The sequence below is a fragment of the Triticum urartu genome, chromosome 3A (genome assembly GCF_056163025.1).
Source record: "Triticum urartu cultivar PI428250 chromosome 3A, HENAU_Tu73, whole genome shotgun sequence".
Classification (NCBI taxonomy): Eukaryota; Viridiplantae; Streptophyta; class Magnoliopsida; order Poales; family Poaceae; genus Triticum; species Triticum urartu.
The window spans coordinates 588665392-588693115 of record NC_141875.1 but is presented as its reverse complement, the minus strand read 5'-3'; the positions used below and the strand labels follow the sequence as shown (position 1 = coordinate 588693115).

The 27724-nt window shown below is 46.1% G+C and overlaps 3 protein-coding genes and 2 pseudogenes across 11 annotated transcripts; 2 read left to right on the top strand and 3 right to left on the bottom strand.

Moving 5' to 3' along the window:
• The first annotated feature begins 482 nt into the window (after positions 1–482).
• On the top strand, positions 483–7578 carry LOC125548823 (scopoletin glucosyltransferase-like; annotated as a pseudogene).
• A 1454-nt stretch (positions 7579–9032) lies between these two features.
• LOC125545258 (uncharacterized) lies at positions 9033–20306 on the top strand. 9 transcript variants are annotated; one of them, XM_087513460.1, is made up of 16 exons: positions 9033–9288; positions 9760–10526; positions 10628–10780; positions 10872–11117; positions 11251–11517; positions 11630–11977; positions 12072–12188; positions 12340–12461; positions 12552–12808; positions 12897–12972; positions 13082–13230; positions 14774–14800; positions 14882–14992; positions 15111–15261; positions 19610–19680; positions 19807–20306. In XM_087513460.1, exons 2-5 carry the CDS (start codon positions 9765–9767, stop codon positions 11263–11265), a joined length of 1176 nt encoding a protein of 391 aa, XP_087369586.1. In that variant the 5' UTR covers positions 9033–9288; positions 9760–9764; the 3' UTR covers positions 11266–11517; positions 11630–11977; positions 12072–12188; positions 12340–12461; positions 12552–12808; positions 12897–12972; positions 13082–13230; positions 14774–14800; positions 14882–14992; positions 15111–15261; positions 19610–19680; positions 19807–20306. The 9 variants fall into 9 exon arrangements, with proteins under 9 accessions (XP_087369586.1, XP_087369589.1, XP_087369587.1 ...); XM_087513463.1 differs by lacking the exon at positions 14774–14800 and having other exon boundaries at positions 11255–11517; XM_087513461.1 differs by lacking the exon at positions 14774–14800 and having other exon boundaries at positions 14890–14992.
• LOC147980671 (uncharacterized) lies at positions 15268–16683 on the bottom strand. Its single transcript, XM_087513465.1, has 4 exons — positions 16551–16683; positions 16388–16468; positions 16213–16305; positions 15268–16131 (listed from the first exon to the last, which is right to left on the bottom strand). The coding sequence occupies exons 1-4, from the start codon at positions 16681–16683 to the stop codon at positions 16028–16030; spliced, it is 411 nt and encodes a 136-aa protein (XP_087369591.1). The 3' UTR covers positions 15268–16027.
• LOC147980670 (uncharacterized) lies at positions 16525–19489 on the bottom strand. The gene is made up of 4 exons (XM_087513464.1): positions 18002–19489; positions 17841–17915; positions 17694–17768; positions 16525–17614 (listed from the first exon to the last, which is right to left on the bottom strand). Exons 1-4 carry the CDS (start codon positions 18279–18281, stop codon positions 17475–17477), a joined length of 570 nt encoding a protein of 189 aa, XP_087369590.1. The 5' UTR covers positions 18282–19489; the 3' UTR covers positions 16525–17474.
• Positions 20307–22803: 2497 nt separating the features above from the next.
• On the bottom strand, positions 22804–27344 carry LOC147980669 (protein FAR1-RELATED SEQUENCE 5-like; annotated as a pseudogene).
• Between the last annotated feature and the right edge of the window lie 380 nt (positions 27345–27724).

Genomic DNA, 27724 nt, shown 5'->3' with positions numbered 1-27724 from the left:
CTACTTGGTTGCAAATTTTGCTTAGGGAACTGGGAGTATCCCTACCACGACCACCGGCTATGGTGTGATAATTTAGGCACCACCTACCTGAGTGAAAATCTAGTATTTCATGCAAGGACGAAGGATATTGAGGTGGATTTCAACTTCGTCGGAGAAAAAGTGGCGCAAGGAGCATTGGATGTCCATTTTGTGTCCTCCGGTGATCAAGTGGCAGATGCTTTCACTAAACCTGCTATAAAGATCATGTTGGAGAAATTACGATGCAATCTCAACCTTGTGGGTGATTGAGATTGAGGGGGAATGTTAGCGAGAATATCTCCTAGCATATCCGGTATATGATCTGATGTAATCAGTAGTTGTCATGTATAGGAGATCCTAGGATCACTTGTATCAGTGAGAGATTCATCTGATTATTGTGTACGTGTTGTACAAGCCTATGCACGTGATGTACAAGGCAGCTCCTATATAAATAGACAAGATGATCTCTTCATATTTCCAACTGTGATTACCACTCACGAGCATCCCGGCAATGCTACACGTACAAACAGTTTACAGGCTTTTACAGATGGGTTAGTTTTTATTGATCAACAAGTGAGTGGGACGGCCTACCCCCCCTGAAAATCAGGGGGTGAGAGGTTTGTGATTGGTTGTTAGATGAAAAGAGCTTGTAAAGCTTGTAAATCTTTGTATGTCTAGCATTTTTGCGAGCATCCGGTCCGTTCTCTCTACCTACAGGAACAGAAGATCTGCGCAACCTTCCCGGGTGGCAGCCATGGCGCCAACTAAGGACCACGACGAGCCGCCGCTGCACATCCTCTTCTTCCGTTTCCTCCTTCCTGGCCACCTTATCCCCATGGCCGACATTGCCGCACTCTTCGCCGCTCGCGGCGTTAGGTGCACCGTCCTCACCACGCCCGTCCAAGCCTCCACCATCCGCTCCGTCGTCGACCGCGCGAACAACAACAGCGCCGCCGGCACCCCGATCTCCATCTCCGTCGTGCCTTTCCCCGACGTCGGTCTCCCGCTGGCCTCCCAGAGCAGGACGGACCTCGGTACGTCCAGGGACATCCATGACAGGTTCTTTCTGTTAGAATACCGTTTAACCTTCTGTAATCTAACCTTCCCTCTATCTCTTCTTCTCGTTTCCTATTCTGATTCCTCATGTATCGATGAGTCCTAGCGATCATCGTAGACTTGCGCGTCATGACAGGGGCTGTTCCTGTCTTCCATAAATAAACACACGCGGCTCCCATCGGGAGTAGGAACGCTTCCACCACATCTTACATGGTATACAGAGCCACGCTCTTCCACAACATCTAGCGATACAGAAAAACGAATCTCTCGCTATCGATCATACCATGGCGTCCTCCTCGAGCGCTACCTGCCTCAATCTCGGTGCTCCACCAACCGAGAGGCTGACAAGGGGGAACTACCTCCTCTGGAAGGCGCAAGTCTTGCCGGCCCTGCGAGGTGCGCAGGTGACCGGCCTGTTAGACGGCAGCGATGCCGCACCGCCAAAAACAGCGCAGATCGAGCAAGCTGACAAGACCACGGCGATAGGGCCAAATCCCTTGTATGGGCCGTGGCTTTTGAAGGACCAGCATGTTCTGAGCTACCTGCTGAATTCGCTCTCGCAAGAAATTCTTGCACAGGTCATCGGTAAGGAGAATACCTTCGACCTCTGGACTGCTCTCACGACATTATTCGCCTCGCAATCTCAGTCCAGGATAACCAATCTGCGAATCGCTATCTCCAACACCAAGAAGGGCAGCATGTCAAGCAATGCTTTCATCGCCAAGATGAAGAGCCTCGGCGACGAGCTTGCCGCGGCTGGGCGCCCTGTGAGCGATCCAGAGATGGTTGACTACATCCTCGCTGGTCTTGATCGGGACTACGATCCCGTCGTTGCAGCAGTCGGCGCCATCAAGAACTCCATCATCGTTGACGAACTCTTCTCGCAAATCTCTGCCTTTGATCAAAGGATGGAGATGCTACGTGATGGACCAGCAGGGTTTCGTTCGTTAGCAGACGCCATCTACAGAGGGCGAGGTCAGTACCGCGGCAGAGGAGGCCGTGGGCGAAGTAAAAGAGGGGGACGCGGTTGTGGGAACCGCCCTTCTCCCTCTCCTACTCGTGGCGGAGGCCATCAACAGCGTCCTCGGCCGCAACCACAACAACATCAACAGCAAGAAGGAGACTACCCAGAGTGCCAGATCTGTTACAAGTTCCATCCCGGCGGGGCAAGAGCCTGCTGGTGGCGCTATGAGGAAGATCAAGAAGAGAAGAAGAAGGCGGCAAATCACATCACCAACTCCTATGGGATAGACACAAATTGGTATGCAGATTCAGGAGCCACCGAACACATCACAGGGGAGCTCGACAAGTTAACCATGCGAGAAAGGTACCATGGTGGTGATCAAATACACACGACAAGTGGAACAGGTATGGATATTACTCATGTTGGTAACTCAATTGTTAAAACTCCCGTAAAAGATCTACATCTAAATAATGTTCTTCATGTTCCCCAAGCATCAAAGAATCTTGTCTCTGTTCATCGCTTTGCTCTTGACAATAATGTTCTCATAATTTTTTATCCTCATTCCTTTGTGATCAAGGACTTGGCAACGAGGAGAGTCATTCTTAGAGGAAAGTGTGAGGGAGGCTTGTATCCGCTCATATCATCATCACCTTCATCATGGTCGAATAAGCAAGCATGGAGTGTCACCAAACCTTCCTCGGCAAAGTGGCACAGTCGTTTGGGTCATCCTTCTTCAGTCATTGTTCAACATGTCCTTAGTAGAAATAAACTTCCGTTTGAGTCTAGTGTAGAGTCAATTTGTGATGCTTGTCAGCAAGCTAAAAGTCATCAATTACCATATCCCATCTCCACAAGTGTATCCACTGCTCCATTACAACTTATTTTTTCAGATGTGTGGGGGCCAGCCCCTACTTCAGTAGGTATATTTTCTTATTATGTTAGCTTCATTGATGACTATAGTAAGTTCATTTGGATTTATTTGCTAAAGAAGCGGTCTGATGTGTTCCAAGTATTTCTCAATTTCCAAAATCTTGTTGAACGTCAATTAAACTAAAAAAATACTTGCTATGCAAACCGACTGGGGTGGTGAGTATGAGAAGCTAAATTCTTTTTTCCAAAAGATTGGAATTTCACATCATGTGTCTTGCCCCCACGCTCATCAGCAAAACGGTTCCGCTAAGCGAAAACATCGTCATGTTGTTGAAGTAGGACTGGCATTGCTAGCAAATGCTTCCATGCCACTTAAGTTTTGGGATGAAGCTTTTCTCACAGCCACATACCTCATAAATATTCGTCCTAGCAAAGTCATAAACTTTGAAAATCCCATCACACGTCTTTTTGGTGTTAAACCAGATTACAAGTCTCTCAGAGTCTTTGGATGTGCATGTTGGCCGAATCTAAGGCCATACAACACACGCAAGCTTGCGTTTCGTTCAAAAAGATGTGTCTTTCTAGGTTATAGTCCTATGCATAAAGGGGTCAAGTGCCTTGATGTGCCGACGGGTAGAGTCTACATATCTCGAGATGTTGTCTTTGACGAGTCGGTATTTCCGTTCGAATCTTTACATCCAAATCCCGGAGCCCTTCTTCGTCAGGAAATTCTTCTTCTTCCATCCACACTTCGAGATTTTGATCACGGGGGAAACAATTGTGCTAACCAATATGATAATATTCCTGCTGGAACCGGTTCTTCTATTGCACGTGTGCAGGTCCCTGAAGAAACGGCGCCCAAAATGATCAACATGATCAAAATCTGGCTCAAGATGATGCTATATTTCATGTGGAAGAACAAGACGAAGCTGGCGCGGCGTACGAAGAGGATATGGCAGCACCTGAAACTCCTGTACGTCGATCTCCTTTGGATCGCGCACGTAGATCTCCGTTGGATCACGGGCCGGCCAGTCAGGAGGGCCAGGCTACAGCGAGCCACCCCGTGCCCGACACGTCATCACAAGGAGATTCTCCCTCGCGGCGCGAGCGCACTCAGCGCATGCAGCCAACAGGCGTGGCGCGCGGGTCGTGCATGCAACCGACAACGTTGCCAGGCGCGGGATCTTCTGCGGCGGACGGATCGGCGGTTGCAGACGCAGTGGCCACATCGATGGCTACTGGATCTTCTGCGACAAGTTCTGAAACTTCTCCAGGATCTTCTGCGACAACCAGATCAGTTCAACCCCAAGAACAAAAACATGTCCAATCTCAACCTGCCGCATCAAGAGTTATGACTAGGTTGCAGAAAGGTATAAAAAACCCTAAGGTGCGGAACAATGGTACTATACCGTATGGCATGTTGTGTGTTTCAGGTGAACCAACAAGATTGGACGATGCATTATGAGATCAAAGGTGGAAAAATGCCATGGATGAAGAGTACAGTGCACTCATGAGAAACAAGACTTGGCACTTGGTACCGAATCAGAAAGGAAAGAATATCATTGACTGCAAGTGGGTGTACAGAATCAAAAGAAAGGCAGATGGCTCCATTGACAGGTATAAGGCACGTCTTGTTGCTAAAGGCTTTAAACAACGTTATGGCATTGATTATGAGGATACCTTCAGTCCTGTTGTAAGGCTGCAACTATAAGAATTGTGCTAGCTATTGCTATATCTAGGGGATGGAGCTTAAGACAGCTAGATGTGCAGAACGCGTTTTTGCATGGTGTTCTGGAAGAGGAGGTCTACATGAGACAACCACCAGGTTATGAAAACAGGCAAAAACCTCACTATGTGTGCAAACTTGATAAGGCTCTCTATGGTTTGAAACAAGCACCTAGAGCATGGTACTCCAGGTTGAGTATGCAATTGAAACATCTTGGTTTTACTGCATCAAAGGCTGACACGTCTCTCTTTATATATAACAAGGCAAATACTGTTATTTTTGTGCTCATATATGTTGATGATATTATAGTTGCAAGTTCTTCAAAGAATGCGACTGATGCTCTTTTGCGTGACCTGAGTTCAGAATTTGCCTTAAAGGATCTTGGTGATTTGAACTTCTTTCTAGGCATTGAAGTTAAGAAGGTTCAAGATGGCATAATGTTGAAACAGGAAAAATATGCCACTGAACTTTTGGCTCGGATGGGAATGAAGGACTGCAAACCTTCACCTACACAATTATCCTCTTCAAAACAATTGTCAGCACATGAAGGAGAGCCTCTTAAAGAGGAAGAAAGCACTAGATACAGAAGTGTGGTTGGAGCTTTGCAATACTTAACCTTGACACGACCAGATATTTCATTTGCTGTTAACAAAGTATGTCAATATCTGCATGCTCCTACCTTAGTTCATTGGACAGCTGTTAAGAGAATCATACGGTATGTTAAGCACACTGTAGGATTGGGACTACAAATCGGACGTTCAAATTCTATACTTGTTAGTGCTTTCTCTGATGCAGATTGGGCAGGTTGCAGTGATGATAGAAAATCAACAAGATGTTTTGCTGTTTTCTTTGGTTCTAATCTTATTTCATGGAGTGCCAGGAAACAAGCAACTGTGTCAAGGTCAAGTACTGAAGCTGAATACAAGTCATTGGCAAATGCTACTGCTGAAATTATTTGGCTTGAATCTTTGCTTGAGGAATTGGGAGTGAAGCAACGTCGTATCTCATGTCTATGGTGTGACAATTTGGGTGCTACTTATTTGAGTGCTAATCCAGTCTTTCATGCCAGAACTAAGCATATTGAGATAGACTTTCACTTTGTACGAGAAAGGGTTGCTGAAAAGAAGTTGGAGATACGCTTTATTCCATCCAAGGACCAAGTGGCAGATGGGTTTACTAAAGCTCTTCCAGCAAAACCGTTTGAGGAGTTTAAGAAAAATTTAAATATAGGATAGTTTAGATTAAGGGAGGCTGTTAGAATACCGTTTAATCTGTTGTAATCTAACCTTTTCTCTATCTCTTCTTCTCGTTTCCTATTCTGATTCCTCATGTATTGATGAGTCCTAACGATCATCGTAGACTTGTACGTCACGATAGGGGCTGTTCCTGTCTTCCATAAATAAACACACGTGGCTCCCATCGGGAATAGGAACGCTTCCACCACATTTTACACTTTCAGACAGCGGAGCTGCTGCGGGAGCCGTTCCGCCGGTTCTTGTCCGACCACCACGCCGACATCGACGCCGTGGTCTCCGACATCATCTTCCACTGGTCCGCCAACGCCGCCGCGGAGCACGGCCTCCCGCGCATCGCGTTCCTCGGCACCAGCATGTTCGCCCGTGCCTGCACCGAGACCGTGCTCCGGAGCAACCCGTTCGAGTCGTGCTCCGATGATCCCGCCGCCGTCGTCTCCCTGCCTGGCCTGCCGCATCGGGTCGAGCAGAAGCGGAGCCAGACGATGGACCCCGTGAAGCGGCCGCGTCAGTGGGCGAAGTTCCATCTCGCCAACGACGCAGACCGGTCGAGCTACGGCGAGATCTTCAACAGCTTCCGCGAGCTGGAACCGGGCTACGCCGAGCACTACCGTGCCACGCAGCTCCGCCGCCGCGTGTGGCTCGTCGGGCCGGTCGGGCTCGCCAGTGGCAGCCTGGAGGACGTGGGGTCAAGAGGCGCCGTCGCTGGCGCGCTCTCGGCGGACGCCGCCGGCTGCCTGCGGTGGCTCGACGCGAAACCGGCCAGCTCGGTGGTGTACGTCTCCTTCGGCTCGATGACCAGCTTCTCGGCGGAGCAGATGCGGGAGCTCGCCCGCGGCCTCGACCTCTCCGGCAAGAACTTCGTGTGGGTCATCGCTAATGACGGCGCCGGCGCATCCTCGGATCCGTGTAAGCCAGTCGGGTTCCCGACGACGAACCGTGGGTACATCGTCCGAGGCTGGGCGCCGCAGGTGCTCATCCTGAACCACCCTGCCATCGGCGGGTTCGTTACACACTGCGGCTGGAACTCGACGCTGGAGGCCGTGAACGCGGGCGTGCCGATGCCCGATGGTGACATGGCCGCGGTACGTCGACCAGTTCTACAACGAGAAGCTGGTCGTGGAGGTGCTCGGAGTGGGCGTGGGCGTCGGCGCCGAGGAGTACGCGCCAAGCGTGGAGACCCACCGGGTGATCGCCGGCGAGGCGATCGCGGAATCCATCCGGAAAGTGATGGGGGAGGAGGGCGACGGCGCCGCCATGCGGAAGAAGGCAAAGGAGCTCGGCGTGATGGCGAGGGGCGCGGTAGAGAAGGGCGGGTCGTCGTACGACGACGTCGGGCAGCTCATGGAGGAGTTGATCGCCCGCCGGAGTTCCGTCGGATGCACTGCCGATGGCTAATGGTGATCCTCTAGCTGCGCTGCATCAGGAAGACGACGACACCATGTCACTCGATTTCGCAGTTCGTCGATCAGCTCGGCGAGCTACTCAGAAATTGTTTTGAGTTCGAGCCTTCGAGGGGAAATTTGTTTACTGGTGTCAAAGAACTGTACTCCGTAGCCTGTTGCCCGACGCAAAAATGCTACTCCTTCGTCCATAATATAGTAAGATCTTATTACATTCAACTAGATAATTGCCTGTGTATGTTGCAACGGGAGCATAATTTATACACTGGTGGCACCAAAATTTCAGTGAGTTATTGTACACAATCTCCATGGTTTATGTGCTATTTAATTGTTAATGTGATTTCGTAAATAAATTATACTGAATGCTACTATCACTACCCGTCGTTGTGACCGAACACAAAGGTATATACTCCCTTCATGTGCCTTGCAACGACTCTTAAATCGATATAACATGATTGTATTCGAAAATGCTTATGTGAGCGCGAGCTCACAGGAGCTCGCTATCTGTGCTATTTATTCACCTCGCGATATGAGCTGCAATGGGTATAGTGATGGGTATTCCTTCACATATATTATTGCTCCAAATAGGCCATGGCCCACTGCTCAGTTAACCCCGTCAGTCAGTGGGGCGGCGGATCAGACTGGACTAGACGGGGCGAACCGTTTTCTCACGGAAGCTGGTCCAAAGGAGCCGTTTTGCTCATTTATGGCAGCACCGGTGGTAGGTACCAATCTTCTCCAGCGCACCTACTCGCATTCATCCTTCTTCATATACAAGTCCACCCATTCCTCCCCCAGGCAGATCTTCTGAGCGAACTAATCCAGACTAGGGACACAAATCCTTCCGAAGAGCATGTCTGCATCGTCATCCTCAAGCGGCTTCGAGCAACTCCCGCCGCTAATCAGCTGCCCTTAGTGCGGCGGTAGGATCTTCACCTGGATTGCTCGGGCGGGGCAGAATGCAAGCATTCGGTTCTACAAGTGTGTCAACAAGGATGTGAGTCAATCCATTCTCCAGTCGTTCATCTAAGTATTCGTGTGCCATTCGGATCAGCTAGCACATCGAGTTTTAATGCCCGATTTGATTTGTTCTTGCAGTCTGGAATCTGCAACTACATGAGGACCAAGGAGGAGTACATTGCAGAGTTAAGCTTTCACTTGGGGACGGCATAACAGACAGGATACGGCAGCAGCCAGGCCGGATCGGTTATGAACTGCAGAGTCCGTGTGGTCGAGCAGCAGCGCAGTGTTCCAGCCGTAGGCCAAGCCATCAGGGTTAATCAAGCAGGCTCTTCCGTCGCCGCGCTACGTGTTCTTGTGTTCTTGGGTGCTGCCATACTCTTTGTGGGTGTCCTTATTTTCTTGGCGTTGCTGAAAGTAGCGTCACTCCTTAGCAGGTAGACGGTGGTCTTGGTCTTGTTGCCAGACTAGAAATAATGATTAGGAAGTGTGAAGTGTGTCTTTTGTAACCCAGTCGTTGGTAATCGGAATCAGTTAGTGCGTCCTTTGTATTGCAGTGGTTGGTAATGAGAATCCGGAAGCGTGTACTTTGTATCCCAGTGGTTGGTAATGAGATTTGACTTTGGTTCTTCCCTAAGACCGTTGTTAAGATATGTGACATGCAACGAGCAATCAATTAATGTTCAGATATTTATTTTTGCCCCGACCAGCTTATCAATTGGGCAGCAGCACTAATGCATGATCTTTTTTCTATAGCTAATATATCATAATTATCTCTATGGGAACAAGTTCGTTTACTATATAAATTGGAACCGGCAGGCGCTGTTAGCGGCATGACCGCTGGGCGCAATAAATTATTGCACCTACCCCGCTGATCTAGATTTTTCTTGACCTTATCTCCACCCACCAGCCCGCACCCACCCAACAGCCCTCATACCAGCCCTGTGTCTCGGTTGCCCCCGTTTCAGTTACACTCTCAAGCCAAGTCGCCGGTGATTTGGCCCACGACGTAACCATTCCGGCGGGGGAGATCCACAGGTATTATTCAATCCCCTTCCTCCCCCCTCGCCTCCCCTCATCGGCGCATGCCTATGACCCGAGAAATCTACACAGTAGGTATTCAAATTTGCGCTAGATCAGAAAAGATGGATCTGTCGCCCCAGTCGATCTGTAATTTCGTGGTGCCTCACAACTGTTTGTCTGTTGTATCCTGATCCGCATGTAGTTATTCAAACCACCAGTCATAATTTGGGCTGTAATCACGCTCTTCACCGCATGAATTAATCAAGTTCAGTCACACTCCTGTTTATCCCAAAAGTATCTACATGCCTCACCTGGCAATCTGATTATCTAGTAATCATGCTCAGTCCAGCATAGTTCGTCAGCCATGAGGGGCCACACATGTACAGATGATTTCACTCCATGTTTTCTAGCACAAGCACTCCATCTATCATATTCTAGCCTACATTCGTTGAAGCTCACTCAAAATCGAAGTTTTCATATTGGTAGGAATCATGTCTGACGCCGGAAGTTGTGATGGGGCCGCAGCCTCTGGGGATGCAGTTGATGACAACATTCATGGACAGCCACAACAAGCTAATGAAGAACAGGCACCTCCTGCTCCAACTTCTCGAATTTCAGTCAGAAAGGCAGTAGAAGTAATCCAGACATTTGACGAATACAAGCGGTGGCTCATTACTGAAATTTGGTTTGGTGGAATGCTAAAGCTACCCTTGCTCCAGAAGCTTAATCTTAAGTTTAGTGCCTGGACTATGAGCAAGGTCTGCGTTGAGCGTCGAGCGATTGTTCTGTCAGAAACGAAGATACTAAAGTTTTTTGCGGAAGACATCCACAAGGTTTTTGGCATCCCGTGTGGACACTGGAGTGTTAAAGGGCGCGATGGTTTCATCAAGCCAGAAGCGGTAACATTCATAAAGAGGACGCTAGGGATGGACAGGACGGGAGTGCATAGCCTGCGTGCGGCCGAGGAATTCCTTCTCCGTGACATATCCGAGGCTTCCAGCAAGATGGAGAAGGATTGCTTTCAGATTGCATTTGTCATTTTTGTTATGGGCCATGTGCTAGCACCTAGAACAAAACATGATTATGGCACCATAGACTACTGGGGTGCGTTGGCAAATACGGAGAACATATCACAATTCAATTGGTGTGAGTTTGTACTTGAGTTCTTGCTTGAGGCAGTCCGGCGGCTTAAGAATGATATGATGGCCAACAATATGAACACCAATCTGGTTGGTTGCCACTTGTTTTTACAGGTTTGTCCTCTCATCGACATGGTTCCTGACATCATTTGTAATGATATATGTCATGCATTTTTCATTCACAACGATCCCATATTAACAACCTTTTCATGCAGATTTTCTTCCTTGACAATGTCGACCTTGGAATTTTCAACAAGAACCACAATGTTCTTCCTCGCATTAGTGACTTCGATCAGACCAGCATCAAGAACATGATAACAATGGCGACTGACATTGGGAAGGGCCTTACGTCCTACTCGAAATGCATGGTAACCATGGCAGCTTACTATGGTTTGGTGAACATTGTTTATTGATTTCGCCCTCATCATAATAAATGTGTTTCATATGTATCCATGGTAGATTCGTCAGGGTACTGATCTATGCTATGCTCGTTGCAACATTGCTGATTGCACTGAGAGAACTTCCAACCAGTCAGTTGAAGGCGGCAATATGGAGGAAGATGTTTGCAAGTTCACGAACGACAGGAATGATTCAGCTCATGTATCTTCTTCAGCAGCCGGCAACCTAATGGATGTACATACACCACTACCTATGCTTGGACCAATGGACTTTATAGAGCACATGCGGAGCCGATACCCCAGTCTGGTATGATTCGCTGCTACGGTTGATTCGATTTTTTCAGTATTTTCTGAGATTTTCCCATCATTTGTATCTGGTGGTAGTCATGGCATCTATACTGATTCTGCTGATGTATGTCGTTTTCTTTCTGTGCTGCAAGTTAGGGATGAGTTGAGTTTTATACTAAAGGAGCAGAATGCCAAATGCCAGCGTGAAATCAACACCGCCCGTGCAAATATGCAGGCAGACATGATCAAATTCGTGGACAAACTAATGGCATCAATCAGCAAGAGGTGCATCTGCTGTACCGCTAGAGGGTTTACTGACTGTCCGGCAAGAGCAGTAGATACATTTCCTGTTGATACACTGAGGACTGCGATTGGACAGAAAATACCAGGAGTCAGGCTCGATATGTCTGCATGCAAAGGTCTCGATCGTTGTTCATTGCAATCCCCTGTTTTTGTTTCTTTGCATTTTTGCAACGACTTCCTCCCGTGCCAATAGTTCATTTCATATGATAACTTTCACTCTATTTTCAGATGGCAACTCTGGACCGAGTATCCATGGCGATGACCAGTCAGGCCGGCTCCAGAACAAGAGGTCACGACATGATGAAGGAGCAGTCGCAACAATGACATCTCAGATACTTCAGTTTGCAAGGCATACACTGCAGGCTATCAGCAAAATGTTTATTGACTTGCCGGATGACGGCAGCACCACTTCATTTGGACAGAAGGCAGAGGGACTTCCTGGAAGAAAATATGTATTCAGATCTGGATTCCAGACAGACCCATGGGTCAGGGGTCTGTCCCGCTACCACCGCAAACGTATGTTTGCCAACAATTAGAAGGGTTCTTTGCTACGTCACCGCCAGAAGAACTATGCAGGTGATTATGTCAAACCAGACTATTATGGTGCATATTCATTATCTGTATTCACACTTTAACCATTATGTTGACACTCCTTTTTCCATATACTCAGGAATTTTCTTGTGCATGAGAACCCGAGGTTCTTATGAATAACGGGTTCAGCGTTGAAAATCCAGCTTGTTGAAGATGAGCTAATCGACCATGAGGTGATGTCAGTCATTATCAGAAGGTATTGCTAGTCTGATCAGGAAGCAGACAAACACTCCCCATACTTAACGTGGAGACACCCAATTGAACCGGAATTTTCGGTCAGTCGTAAATATCTATCCACATCTTCGGCAACTTGTTTTTCAATATACATTTATTTTATCCATGCACAGACGATTGGATTGGACTGAATGCAGACAATGGTACTATCGGATTATGATTACCTACATCGGTGTCAATCCAGAAAGCATTATGTGCCGACACACTCAAATATGACATCACATCAGCTCAGTTGGTATGAGAGTAAACTAGCACCGATCCTTTGATTTTTGTATTATCCTGTGGCAACTAATTGGTCCCCTAACACTTCAATTCTTCTTTGCAGTTCTTCACGCCGGTCCCATGGCCCGAAGGATGGATTGTAGTTTTCTAGGACATGGTAACCCGCCTCATGTTTGTTATTGATCCAATGTACAACAAGAGAAGCCAACCACTGACCACTCAGCAGAGAGACGAGATTATAGCTTGGAAGTTACATGATGCCTTGTTCATTTGCTTAAATGAGTATTATGCTGGCTGGCCCGTGAGGAAAGATGGTTGGAAAGTCACCTTCCCCGCACTTGCTGATAGCATTTTCTCTCGGTATTGTGTTCCCCAACCCCCTTTCTGTTACCTCATTACGTGTAATGTCATCAGTGGGTTCTTATGAAAATCTGTTTGCTCTGAGCAGTAATGAAACTGGAGCTTGTGTCATCCATATTGCCCTCCATTTCGACAGGAAAAAGCTGAAGATGCCCCTCACCAAGGTTTGTTATCGATGTCACCAAGCCTAATTACATTCCTCTCTACGGTTTCCATGGAATCCTTTTGAAATTTTTTGCCCTAACCAAATCCCCTCCCGGTGGCATTACACAGCACACAATATCGAAGGTGAAGTGGGAAACGCTGTACGAGTGCATGAAGTTGCAGGGCAATTTCTCACCCCATGCACGTGATGCTCTGTGGCGCCTTCTTGCACCATCGGACAATATATCTGAGGAAGATTGACTCAGCAAACTCTACCGGTTGGCATGGAGCTATCCTTATGTTCTTTTTTCATTTTACACCCTAGATATATGTCTACTTATTTCATCGTAGCAAATGTATGCGGCAAGGTCATGTTTACTATCAGTCATTTCAGTTTTATCGTTATGCGCCAAGCATTAGTTGGTACTAAACTTCTTATGATGTGTCTGAACAAATCTACAAATACTTTTATTTTTGCATATCCACATCATGTCCCCCCCATCCTCCCCGGTTCTGATATGTGCAATGGGAGGAGGAGCACATGTCACGCCCATCTTCTCACATACATGGACGCGTGTGCCATTTTTCATCTTATTACCAACTCAAAACAGCTAGCTCATTCAATCAAAACTTCGCGGTACAGAAGGACCCATCGGCCATGTAGACACATTGTATGTATGCATTGAGCACCACATATCTCAGCACATGCCTTGTTCGATATATTTAAATTTATAGTTATCCCGGGTTGCTACTAATATGCCGAGACAAATAACCATGCAGCATGCGATAGTTATCCCGGGTTGCTACTAATATGCCGAGACATAATTAGTTTACGCACAAGCCAAACATCACAGAACTGCTAGCACACAACAGTAAGGTTCAAACTTAATTGTCGGAGTCCACACTTACGTCTTACACAATGAACAACCTAAACATGACTGTCTTCTTACATAAATGTCACAAATAGGTTTGTCTTGAACTAGTACATGGCATACAGGCAGTGAACACAATCACTTACACACCACTTTAGTTGGGGCGCAAGCTCAATTGTGCCAATTCTCGATGCCGTGATGTCTTCAGTCTTCTAGTGCCGGGTAGTACACAAATGGCAATCCTACATACGTGATACATCTGGTAATAACTTATTCATTGAAGCCAACAAGTGGTCACAATCACACATGCACATATCAGGAGGTGGGTGCAAGCTAAATTGCAACCTTTATCGGCGCCAACATGTCTTCAGTTTTCATCGGCCGGTCAACCGTTCGAACCATTACCACACCACATACATGTGGGGAGGCAACTAACATTCACGGTTGTCGTCATATTCAAACAAGATTCTGACCCGTCGCACAAATACTGTTTCAAAATGCTTCCTCTCATCTTGTAGCTGCCTAGAATGGCAGGACTTCCTCAAGCATGAAATCTGGGAGATCTCCCATGTTCCCCCTCATGGAGATAACTTCATATGCAATTGACTGCCGCAGGTAGTTAAGGCGCGCCTGCACATAATGAACATGACAATTAGGGAGGTTCGACTAGCTGTTTACAGAGTTGAACCAAGGCTTCAATATATTCATGTGGTATAATTCTCACCGGTGTTAGCACATTCTGAAGATATAGGCCAGTGTAATTCCTGCTGTAGTTTACAATCTGCAGCCAGCTGTCCTCTCTGCATTCTCCATCATCACATCAAATCAGTCAGACTGTTAAATGTGGACAGTAAATAAATATCGACATTTAGAGTGATTGCATTTTGACCATACATCTCGCAGCTTTCATGCATGTTCACATTGTAGTTGATTGTCCACCCCTGAGCAGGGATGTACCAACCAGGGATATTCTCATGTATGCAGCGCCGAAGTCCTGCTAGAATGAAGTTTGCATTGTCTTCATGCTTGTACTGCACCTCTGACATTGGCTCTGAAGTCTCACAGGGGTCCATGACCAACAATGTCCTCTCCTCGACATCCACGACATATAGTGAGTAGCTATCCATCATTGGAACTGGTAGCATGAGCTGCATATCCGAAGTAATAGGTGAGTCTTTTTAATACATACCAAATGCTAATTATGATGTACGAACATATGCGGAATACAAAACATCATATATATATATGTATGCATTGCGAGTTGATACCTTCTTTGTCCACTGCAGGCGATAGCCGAGCGCCTCATAACTCATCCTTGTATTCATGAATTCGAAGTCCAAATCGCATGACCTGTACATGAGAGCAAGCTGCCCGAAGACGCAACAAATTATTGCAAGCACCGCAATTTATCATTTAAATGAGCTTCGATGATGTCATGTAAGTAATCACTCACCACAAATCGCAAGTCAAAGATGTGTCGCCACCTGATCTCCCAATCACCGTACATCATATCATCCTTGTACACAAGCATTCTTGACACAGCCGTCCAACCGATTGTTGTTACATGCCCACTAGGACCAAATTCGTTAACAAAGTCCTCACCTGACATCACTATCAGGTACGGCTCGTGGTGTTTGTACCATTTCCTGCAAATAAGAAAGGACAAGGCCGCAATACATGTCAGCCCATAAACCAATGTTGTCTACTTCCACTGTATTCTAATTCAACTTTCACTCTACCTACTGCGATTCCTGGAGCTTCTCGTGCACATTTTGTCCCAGAATTCTACAACATTCTTTGCAAGGGGCTCTTCATGCTTCAGACCAGCTTTTCCGGGGAATATGTCTCCCTTATCAGCCATTTCCATCTTCACTATGGTTCTCACCATGCCAACACGCAACCTCAGGTTTCTATTCATTCGGCCTGAAACCACTCCTACACCCCTCTATAGAACAACATCATCTGCACCACCCAATGACCCTACAGTCAAAACCCACATTGATGATGCCGCTGAGACTAACACATGTATGTATGTATTCTAACCAACTGTGAACTAACTTGGATTGATTGCTGGCTCTAAGTCTGTACCATGTGGATCAGTTCTAGTAGTATTCACTGCTGCCGAGTTTTCTCCTACAGCCCTGACTGCATGTGCAAATTCAACAAATGATGGAGACATGTAATGTCATCGATGACCCATTTTTTACTCATCCTTAGGAGTTTGCATCGTCTCACCAGTAATCCCTGGGAATGCATATCCCGTGCTTCTACGAAGAACACCTATGCCTACGGGCACTTGCTCTAGTCCTGGGAAATCATGTACTACAAATTGTCACACGAATGTGGTTGTTTCTTCGTCATCATATAACAATTTTTTTGCTTACGGACCTTCATGACCAGCGTCTTGAGACAGTGTGTTCATCTCATGCCCAACATCTCCACAATTAGCACCTACTCCTGAACCTTCACCGACTTCCCTGACTGTTTGGAACAATCACAAGTAGTGAATGCAACATGTTAGTACAGACATAGGTTATCCCCAATAATTGATGTTTTAACTTACTTGTTATCCCTGGGAAGGCAAATCCCGTGTTGATACGGAGAACACCTCTTCCAGTTGCAACTGCTTCATTTAGTTCGGATCCTGCCAATTTATTCACTACAATTTTGTCAATTTTCTTCATATGTTTTCATTTTTCAATGAACGAAAAGGTGATCTTACTGACCTTCATGGTGCTCTTGCCTACCACCACCTCCAGGATTACCCCCTGCTGTCGAACTTAGCCCGACTGCCCTGATTGATTGGTACAAATACAATATGTACATCAGTATAGTCACAATTGAATTGCTTTTTATCATCAGCACATAATATTTTACACACTTGTGCTCCTGTGGAAGACATATCCTGTGCTGTCATGAAGAACTCCTCTTCCAGCTGCCACTGCTTTAGTTTGTTCTGTCTCTACAAATACATGCAATCTAGATTGTTACGCCACTTTTCAAGAGCTTTGATCTTCATAAGTCCAACTTTTAGCTTAACCAACCTTGATGACGCTGATCATTTCTTTCTTCTGCCATTACAATATTGCCAGCATTTCCGCAAGCATTTAGAGATCCACCTTCATTCCTGTCTAATTCGTTATCAGTATTACCTTGTTCGTCTGCCCCTTCGTTTGTTGATGTCCGTGTGTTAGATATCTCTAGCCTCATCCTCTGTCGGCGGTTCTGGCTTCCTCTGCTTGCGGTCCTCTTCTGTCGCCTCCTGATGCCGTCTCTAGCTATTCCTGTGCATGCAGACATTCCCGAAACTTTATTATACCTACTATGATCATGGACACCGGTTATTTATGTACACTGACAGTATCATCACCTGCTCCATAAGTCGCAGCTGTCACACCTCTAGTTTGTAATGCCGATGACAAGGTTTGATACCCTTGTGGTGGTGATGATCCAATGTATGCCACCCATACAGTTGGTAAATATATTCAGCCGACGAAACTACTTAATGTAATTTATGCAGCCATGAACATCACTCACCATCTATATTAGTATGAAACTTCATGCAAGGAACGTCTGATATGATCTCATTGCCTATGAATAATTAGATACCATCTTCATTATTTATCACCACACGTAATCAACTGTCATTGCTAAGATAGCCTGGCATGTAACTCACCTGTTGTCCTATTTGCTGGCATTTCCTCTTTTTGTCCTTCCCGTTCTGCTTCTTCACTATCCGGGTTATCTGCCATATCTTCCGTCTTCATGTAACCCATCCTTGGAGCCCGATCTGCCACAACAAAATTACTTTGTTAAATTTCCTAAGCAATGGTTTTTTCTATTTGACACACCATCATTACAATTTATACCCGTTTGCTCTGGCCCTATGTTGGCCGAGGTGTCTGGACTGCTTATGGTTAGGTCAATCAATGGCACTGCAACAACTGATAGTTTTCATATGTTAGTGTTCTTAATTTTTAGATAATTTCTGTAGTTTACCATCATGTCGCACACACCTGATGCTATATCAATGACTTCATTGTCATTTACAGCAACGCTTGTCACCAAGTCAATGAATGGAACCTTCATTTCTGCATGAAATACGTATATATTATGTCAGCATGGACTATTCTAGAGGTTTTATAACATTCAGTAATGACAGGGCGGCTTAACTAACCATTCACATCATACAAAATTTGAACGGATGATGCAAACAGTCCATCTGCTGTCATTTCCTCATTTTGTGCAGCATCATCATCTATGAGGCTGTCATGGTGTCTTTCCAGCATCTCATCATAAGCCTCACTGCTTTCTTTTTCTGGAGACAATGGCCCTGCAACTACCGTTTCTGTTGCTATGACGGCATGTGTACTTTCCTCCATCACAGCATCCATCATATCGCGGACACCCATTCTCATTAACATAGCTTCAGCTGCTCCAACAAAACATTTTTTCATATATGTGAGCCATCCATGCTTACATTGTTGCTCATGCAAAAATAGGTAAGTAAATTCATCACCGAAATACGGGGCTGACCTTCAATATCGGCAGATGCTTGCAGAAACCTAGTTATGAGTCCAGCATGAACGCTGTTGTCCGCCCTTTCCTCTGGATCGACCACGTACTCAGCAGAATCTGGAACGCCACTGCCGATTACTGCATATGCAGGCGTGACAGGTGTCTCTTCATGTGTGTTGGCTGATACACCTGTTGGTTCTATAGGTGGGTCTGCACAAAACAAACATTCCTTTTCATAACTTAACCCATTCCAGCGCTTTACATTTAAGGTAAATTTGTATCTAAATTAATCTGTCTTACTCTCTGGTGCACATCCTGCATAATCAAGCAGTGGGACAGTGCTATCTTCTGTCCGCGCTTATGTACCTCTTCTAGCGGTTAGTTGTACTGGCGCAATTCCCGGAGGCGCTGCCAATTGTTTGAAGTGCGTTTAGTTTCTCTCGTAGGTTAACATTAGCAATGTACTAAATCACATACGAATTATCATAGAACGCAACTTCTTTACCTGGTATGCTTATCACCGGGGGCCACTGGACCCCTGTTTTCTTACCTCGTTTCTCTGCACATTTATAGACAAATGTTCTTCTTAATTAGTTATCAATCTCCCGACATGAAATGGCGTTACTATGTGTTATATATGAGTTAATTTACCTTGCCGCTCCAAAACCCTTGCAGCGTTCCGGCCTATGCGTTCATACTGTGTCTTCACATCTTCATCACTATCTGAAGACTCAAATTCACTCTCTTCCTCCAATGCTGCTTTTCCCCTATCGTTTGGATCAATTTGCACCATGTGGCTCTGCCTCCGGGCTTCATATCCTCCTTCATTGATAACAACTGGTAGCTCACGCTCCCTGACGGCTTCCACTTGAGTGTCTAGAAAACAGTAGTTCAGGGTAACTTCATCATTCAACTTAAGCACTCAAGAAAGGGTGATGAATGTTAGCTTGTCTATAATACACCACCTTCCGGAATGACCGCAACCTGATTGACCTCTCCTTCCATTCCATTTTCTAAACTACATCCATCACAGTCTGTGAAAGCCACAGAACGACACTTTATCAATTCATTTGAAATGCCTACTTTATGATACTTGTCATGCAAGGATCAACATCAACTGGAATTCATGACCTTTTTACTGTGAACTTACCAGTTTGTTGGCTTCTTGATCTGGACTGTGTGAAGATTGTTTCGGCCTCAAGCAGTACCGTTGAAACATTGTTGTGGTTCTACACATATTCTTCTCTGCTGACAATATTCATGGCAGGCTGTACTGAAATATTATGATTTCCTTCCACATCCGCCTCATCATATGTGTCATACTCTGGAACTGGAAAGGTATTTCATGCAAACATCAATTCCATTAGTACATCAGACTTTTATTAACAGTTCGTCGAACATAATATGTATTCTCATATTCATGCATTAGTTTTTCTTTTTATCTAACCTGTTGGTTCGCTGCAGTCGCTCCCCACCTCTTCAACAACATAACCATGAGTCCAGACAGCAATTTGCAAATTTTCTGATTGATGCGCTGGGGTCGCATTATTTCCAAATTCAGTCCCAGAGACCATGGCTTCTTCATGCCGAGTCACCGTGACTTCTCCATCTGCTCTTTCAGCATCTTCGACAACTCTGTGAATAATGCGGCTCCCAAGGCGTCCATTGCCATCGTCAGGTCCAACCAATGCATCTTCATTATCACCTGCAAACAACTGAAAGTTTGGCAATACAGGATTTCAGTTCTTCCATCGTCAACTTCACTATGGAGTTAAAATGTATTCAACATATTTTTATAACTTACTGCACTAGCTGTTGCATCCATTAGAGGGTGCCACATCCATATTCGCTGCACCATGTAGCCTACAGGCCTGGTCTGCAATACCATTTCGCATTTTGCAAACAATGTCAGCAGGTATGTTAGACAATATTACTCTAATTTCAGTGAAGTAGTAGTTCAATTACTAGGTAATATCCTGGGTTGTCTCTCTCTAGCTGGATCAATTTCCTCACTATTGGGCTGGAGTAAGCACAAATTCTTGGGAGCAGATTTGACTGTAAGCTCGCAGGCCCATAGTCACACCCAATCCAGCTGAACATACTGTAAAAACAAATCCAACTATGTCAGTCACCCATTTGATTCAGTAATAATATGAATGAGTATAGCTTGCAGTGTAAATGCCATATGATAAATTGACTTGCCTACAAGAATAGCGAATGGCCACCTAGCATAAGCACTTCTGCTCCATTCGCCAAGTTATCTTGGTATCTATCGGCAGAAATCATGATCAGGTCTATAGAGTATCGTGCAATGTTGTACTCCGCTATAGCCCATGGATCTTGGACAATTGGCAGCATCTCTTCTGGTATTGCAGTAGCAGATTGCCTTGGTCCCAACAAGGTGGACACAGCCAGCAGAGTGGATGCAACGGTGAATGCTATAGTCTCTGTCCCATTCATGCAACAAGGGTTTAGTTTACTAATGACTTCCTCAAGGTCTGACACCTTCAAGCCTCCTCTACCTCCCAGTCCTAGCATCCCCCTGATTTTCTTAACCAGGCTAGATCTATACATAGGAGTTCCAAATTGCACGATCCTACCATGACCACGTACGCCCAAGATCCTCACGCCATCTTCATCTGTGATGGTTCTGACTTGTCCATCTGGCATTCTTAGTGTCCTAGTTCTAGTGTTAACCCTACCCATAAGGTCAGCAGTGAAAACCCTATCTACCGGCCCAGCATATCTGTTGGTCAACAAGCCGGCGAGCCCGGTCGGCTCCATTGCATGGTAAAACAAGGTTCCTTACCCTAGGAAAGGCCCCGTCGCGAAGGTGGATTTGTAAGCTTGATCCCGCCTGCTTGCATTGGTTAGGACCATCTCGTTGCTTCCGCGTCTCCTGCTCTTCTTCTTCGGACGACCCCTGGTGCGGCTGCCTGACCGTGGTTGTTTCGGTGTCCCCGGTGGCCTAGCCATCGTCGTCGGCCGATCTGCACACATCAAAGACGCAGGCAAATCGTGTGAGATCATGCGTCAAGTAAGATATGACTTCTACCACCTAAAAATGCAACGCCGACCGTACAAAACGGACCCTAGCTAATCTACTTGCTCGATGCCGATAAAACTTCAACCGGAGTAAGACTGCGACCTAGATTAGCCAGCAGAAAGGAAGGGCGGAGCAAATCGAAGAAAACTACAGCGGTGAGAGACGATGCGACATGAAAAATATAGGCGAGATCACATCCGGCCCCATAGTAGCACGAAGAAAGAGGAGGTCCGGTCCAAGCTTACCAGAAAGAGCTGGCTGCTTCCTCTAGCCACCGGAGCTCAGTGCAGATCTGGTCGTCTTTTCCCCTTTCGACTATGCTAACCTCCAAACCTAGAACAGAGCTACACTGTTCTCCATGGGGGAAGTGAGCAGAGGAGGGCACGGGGGGTGGGGTTAAAGCCAGTGTCCGCCACGTGCACTGTTCCATCTACTCTCCCACTTCATATTTACTACCTGCAGGGGCATTTTTTATTATGTAAACTCTGGGAAGCCTCTCAGCACCACTCGTTTCAGAATTCACGGGCGGGAATTACCTGCGCCTCGCCATCCTGAGCCACAGAACATCTCCGTTCCAACAATTTGGAACTTGGGTACATGTTTTCACCACACTGCTTTCTCCCAAATCACCCTCCCCACTGTAATATTTACGTGGACGTGCAACTGCATGCAACACTCATGCAGATATTGGAACGATGCTAGCCGCACCTTCTGCACATACCCGCTTTATTGTGTCCACCATGTATATTTTAGGACCAGCAGACACGATGCAGGTACCCCTTTATATAGAAAGTTCCTAAATGGGGGGGGGGTCCAGCTCGAAAATTGCAACATGACAAGGACAGAGCATGTTGTCTAGTCCCCCCCCTCATGCGCACTCCTGTTGACCTTTCCCTCCGGCACAAAGTACGTAAGGACAAATGCATTTACATGCAACGACTGGTGACCAACACATTATTATATTACTCATGTTGACCTTTCTCGCTAAACCAATGCATGCACTGTGCTAATCAGTGTTTGCATGTATTTTATGGGACCATCCCACCTGGTCGGAACCAGCAAAAAATGCATGCCTCGCTTATGAGGCCGGACATCCCATGCCTGCTATTAATTTATGCCCGTACACAGTCTCGGTTTCCCAACTACATAATTAAATCGACCGCACAGGGCCCATGCGCTACATCATGCTCACGCGTTACTCTCAAACCAACTTAATCAATAATACAAGACTCATACGGCAGAGGCATTTCTTTAAGTACAGAAGTCTGTACTTGGCGTCAAACAACTCAGCTCATTCTACTGCTGATCTAGATCTAGCTGCTACATAGTACACACGACTAATTATTCAGTACAGAAGTCGGATAAAAGGCAAAGGCATCATTGCCTACTCTGACTCAACTTAGCACAAGAGTTAATCAGGCGTTCAGTCTTGAGCATTTAGCGATGTGCTCAGTGCTCTCCTCAACGTCGTCATCATCTGGTAAGTACAGCTCCACGCCTTCATCCACCTCCAGCCCCACTTGAGCAGCAGCTGGATCGTGCTCCTCGAACCCTTCTGATGCATCAGGGTACCCTTCAATCCCTTGTACAATGATCTCCTCTGATGGGATATCTTCCTTCCCCAGTTCAGCACTAACCTGCTCTGACTGCGAACAGATTAGCCATGCATGTAAGCTACAATCTAAGCTAGTATTAGCTGATTTACCATGCCCACATGCAGAGACAATGTGGAAATCCCTAAAGTCTCGCTTATCGCAACCAGAGGTTCATCTCCCTGGTTAACTGATGCTTCCGATTCGGCCGCTGCCTGCATTTCACGGTGAATCAACTAATAATCAGGGTGAGTAGATTTCTAAGTTGGGTGTATGCTAAGGAAAGGCAACGAACCTACATCGAGAGTCCGCAACCCTTTGAGAATTCCTCACTTGCGATCACTGAGGATTCTTGGTGGGAAAGAAATGAGGCTCCCATGCTGCAACTCCTAAGCCTGAATGGCCCTAGCCGCCCCTTCAGGTCGCAACATTGCCCATTTGTAAACAGTCACCAGCCTCATCCCGCCCGTGCGTTTTGAATTTGAAACGCAAGCCCGCTCAGTTCGCTTCAATGCCAACTCCACCAGTTTGCCTACTCCATTTACACATGTACCTCATGCAGGTTGCAGCAAAGGGATGGCTTCAGTACACGTGCCATGCACACAAATTCCACCGCCACACCCATTGGCAGCAAATATTATGTAATATTCGTTCATCAACTGACGCCACCTCTTTTTTCCGCACAAACATGTTCAGAGACGGACAAACAACCATATTAAGTTCAGAAACTAAAGCATAATCTATGTCTGAAGGAACAACAGAAACACTAAACCTCCTCAGCTGCATATTCAAGGAAATTCAGTTTTTGCACTTGAGACAGACGAATAGATTTCAGTTACACTTAAAAGAAAATCAACTACTGGTTTATTTTTAGTTCCTCCATAAAAAAACACTCATCACAACACATAGGATGAACTACATTATCGTAGCCTAAGTTCATCTGCCTTATGACAGTTATTCCTGCGATGTCCTTCAATTCCACAGTTCTTGCATCTCGCTGGCTTACGTGGTTGCTTTGGTAAATCCCCTCGTTCAGGTCAGGTTGTTCTCTTATGTCCTTGCTGCCTGCATATGCCGCAAAATCTAGTTCTCTTACTTAAACCCTCATATGGGGCCTTCTCCCTACTGCTCGTCGGCCTTCCAACTTGCTTCCGCTTTGCTGGTGCTAGCAGGTTATCAAGCCTAGTCACTGACACATTAGCTGATATGCTGTCATCGTTTCCGATGATCATTTGTGTACCTTCTACTGCCTCGAATGCATCTGGATCTGCCTCAAACCTACTCGGAACGGTGTCTGCTTCAACCCTACTCGGAACCGTATTATTAGCTGCCAACCTGTCTTCCAATCCTAGGCCATCTCTGACCTCTGTGAGTGGCTTCATTTCAGCTGCACATTGGTTGAATATTGTAGTCAATCTCTCGTATGCTGCCACACTTGAGTCACCCATCCTAACAAGTTCCATGGCTTGCATATACATGTTGAAATGCCGGAAACTAAATGGGTTTCCCTGGGCATTGTCTTTCTGGTACTGCACCAGGTGGGCTGGAAGTATATCTCTCGCGTCCCTTGTCCATCTTTTCACAATGTGCTTCTTTGGGATTTTTGTCACACGAATGAAGTCGAGAACCTGCATTAACGAAAACTTAAAATTATATAGCCATGAACATAAATTCTCTGTCATGCATACAAGCTCAATGTGCATTCTCCATGCCAGGACATGTACATTACCTTCAGGATATGGCTGCACAGCAGGCCCATGTGTGCAAATTGCCCGCACTCACAGTCAAACTCCTCCCCTGCTTCAACCACCGTGACCTTGTATGAGGTTCGGCACCATTTCTCCCTCCTTGCAGCATCTGTATGTATTGCCACGTACTCTTTGCCTTTCTCAATCTCTTCCACCTGATAGGCACCACACTCATATAATATGTGGCCAAATTGCTCAAACATCGCCCTCGTGTAAATCTTCCCAGCATGTCTCTCAGTCGCCAGATTTGCTCGCATAAGGGGCCTTCCCTGAGAAACAGGGCATCAATAAGTAATTAGTTAGCTCATCATAAAAAAAACCTGAAACAATAATCTCGAAAATTTGTATTTCATTCAACCCTTACAATTGCTGTCCGCTTCTCCTCATAATTCCCTTCAGATTCCCTGTCAAAAATCAAACTCATGTATTTCCTCACAAAGATATGCATTGGACACCCAGGCGGCACATAGTTCTTCAACATGTGGTTTGCGCTTTCACTCCGCTGTGTACTAGTCATCTTTGCACAAAAAACTCCCTTGAAATACGGCTTTGCCCATTTGTGTCGTATCTCGTACAAACTAGTCATGTAGTCATGACTTTTCAAGTTGTATTTCTCTATTAGGTACTTCCATCCTTCCTCGAATTCATCTATTGTTAGCATGTGGTTGACAACCTTATGGAACTCTGGTTGGAAATCACTCTTCTTTCAGTACAAATGACCTAATGACTCCTTTGCCTTCTTTAGCACATGCCACTTGCACCATCGGTGAGCCGTGTCTGGCATCACATTTTGTATGGCAACTTCCATCGCCTTGTTCTGATCTACAATCCATACAATTGATGGTCATTAGTATTTCCGGCTATCTACCTTAGAGCAGTACTGCATAAAAAAATAAATAACTTCGGTACCATCTTACCAGTTAGGATTGTCTGCGGTGCACTACCCCCCATTATCCTAACGAACTCTGAAAATACCCACTCAAATGTCTCAACTGTCTCATGCCTCACAAGCACACCAGCTATGATGCTCTGGAAATGGTTGTTGACGCCAACAAATAACCCAAAGTGCATGTCATACAAGTTTGTCCTGTAAGTCGTGTCAAAAGTAATGACATCCCCAAAGAAGTTGTACTGCAGGCGGCTGTTACCGGTTTCCCACATCAGGTTACTGATTTGACCCTCATTGTCTGCTTGAACCCAATAGGTAAACTGTGGATCGTTTGAGCACAAATCATGGAAGACTTCCATTGTTTTTCACACATCGTCTTCTGATTGCTCATGGCTAATCTTTCCACACAAATTTCTCAATGCTCTTTTCATGAACGGCACATTCTCCATCTTCCCGAAGAAGCTGCCTACAATGTTGTACACCTTAGCAAGGTTGACATTATTTTGCCAGAGCTGGTTCACTAGGTCCCTGCTGTAAACATCAATATGCTTGTGTGACGGCCAGTGTATTGTCTGTCCATAAGTTTGGGAGAGTGCATGATTGTGCCCATCTCGATGTTCTGCTATGTACCATCCATTGTCCTTTGCCGAAGTAATCTTATGAGTGATGGGCATTCACATCGGCAGGAATGAGTATTTTCAACAATTGGCTTCCCCTGACAAATCAAACAAGTAAGTCAGAATTCATACTCAAGGATTTTCATTACTGATTATTATTAATATATGGTACAGATCTTCCAGTCTATGGTTTTCCTTACCGCACATCCGCAAACTATCTCTTGCATGCACTTAGTCCTGCTAACATTAATCCTGCTCTTTCCATATCGTATTCCAAATCCTTTCTCCCATGAATACAGATTATAAAAGTCATAAGCTTCTCCGAGTGTGTCAAAACTGGTCCCAATCTTTGGCACCATAACCACATCTCCTGGATGCTCCGCAAATTCCCTAACAGTCTTCTCAAGCGCTGTTATCCTGTCTATACAAGGAGGCCTTCCTGGAGCAGCAGCACCAACTCGCACTCTGTCCAGTCAGATCACCCAACGAATGACATGTGAGTCTAGCATATGGTTTTCAAATTACAAACCATAACATTATGTCATCAATTGTGATCTTAACCATCAGCAGGTCAAATTATATATCCACTAAGACATCTATGCAACCTACCAATATAACAAGCTATCTATTTATTCATATGTCAAACTAGTTTTCAGAGCAAACTTCAGTTATACTGTCTATTAGACAGTTACAGCTCGCATGTCCGACAGTACAAACTTATTTTCAGAGCCAGATATGAATTACTTTACAGATGGGAACCAGTGGTACCTTTGCGTCCACCCTGGTGTTTTCGGGTCAATTTGTTCAATTGAGTGCTCGGAGCACTGACCCATCTCCTCGCCTGCTGCCTCCGCCGGGCAGATCTGCCCATCAGCACTTGAAGCCGCAGGGGCCGCTTCCTGAACCTCGGCCACCGCGGGAACTGGGAACTGCACGGGCTCCATTGCCCCGTTGTTATCATTCACCTCTTCCAGGAGAGTTCTTATAAATCAACCAGCATTTGAAAACACCGAATCTAGCTCAGTTCACAAAGACACAGTCAAAAGAGTCGCACATGTTTGTCTAAGAAGCAGATCCGTACCTATTTATAAGCTGAAGTAGGAACTCCATGGTCGCCAGAGCCTCTCTCAGGTGGCTGCGCCGCCCAGTTCCCGCCGCCGGAGTCAATATCTCCTCCTCGAGTCCGATGGGAGTGATAGCCAAATCCAACCTGCCTCCGCTAAGCGGCCACCGTCCCAACTACTGCAATAAGTGCGAGCTCTGCCGCCGCTAGCGGAAAGAACCGCACCTGATCCACGGATTAGGACGTCGGCTGGAAGCTCGAGCACGGCTCAGCCGCGCTCAGGCGACGGCGTGCATTCCTTCGTCGACGCTGCCCCAGCTGTCAGACGAGTATTTCGACTTATATCTAATTTCCCCTTCGTCGCTGTGGACCCGCCTATCCTCAATAGCATTGAATGCAGCGAATCTCATAGCAATCCTGGACGGGT

Bases quoted from the DNA above. Each gene is read 5' to 3' on its own strand.
- LOC147980670 (XM_087513464.1), bottom strand. From the start codon at position 18,281: ATGAAAAAATGTTTTGTTGGAGCAGCTGAAGCTATGTTAATGAGAATG. The intron at 17,769-17,840 runs GTGTGTGCGACA...GAAAACTATCAG, and splicing joins AGTCATTGATATAGCATCAG to TTGTTGCAGTGCCATTGATT. The intron at 17,615-17,693 runs GTATAAATTGTA...TTGTTGTGGCAG, and splicing joins CATAGGGCCAGAGCAAACGG to ATCGGGCTCCAAGGATGGGT.
- LOC125545258 (XM_087513461.1), top strand. From the start codon at position 9,765: ATGTCTGACGCCGGAAGTTGTGATGGGGCCGCAGCCTCTGGGGATGCA. The intron at 10,527-10,627 runs GTTTGTCCTCTC...CTTTTCATGCAG, and splicing joins GTTGCCACTTGTTTTTACAG to ATTTTCTTCCTTGACAATGT. The intron at 10,781-10,871 runs GTAACCATGGCA...TATCCATGGTAG, and splicing joins CGTCCTACTCGAAATGCATG to ATTCGTCAGGGTACTGATCT.
- LOC147980671 (XM_087513465.1), bottom strand. From the start codon at position 16,683: ATGATAAAAAGCAATTCAATTGTGACTATACTGATGTACATATTGTAT. The intron at 16,469-16,550 runs GTCAGTAAGATC...ATAAATTGGCAG, and splicing joins TAGGCAAGAGCACCATGAAG to GATCCGAACTAAATGAAGCA. The intron at 16,306-16,387 runs GTAAGTTAAAAC...TGTTCCAAACAG, and splicing joins TGCCTTCCCAGGGATAACAA to TCAGGGAAGTCGGTGAAGGT.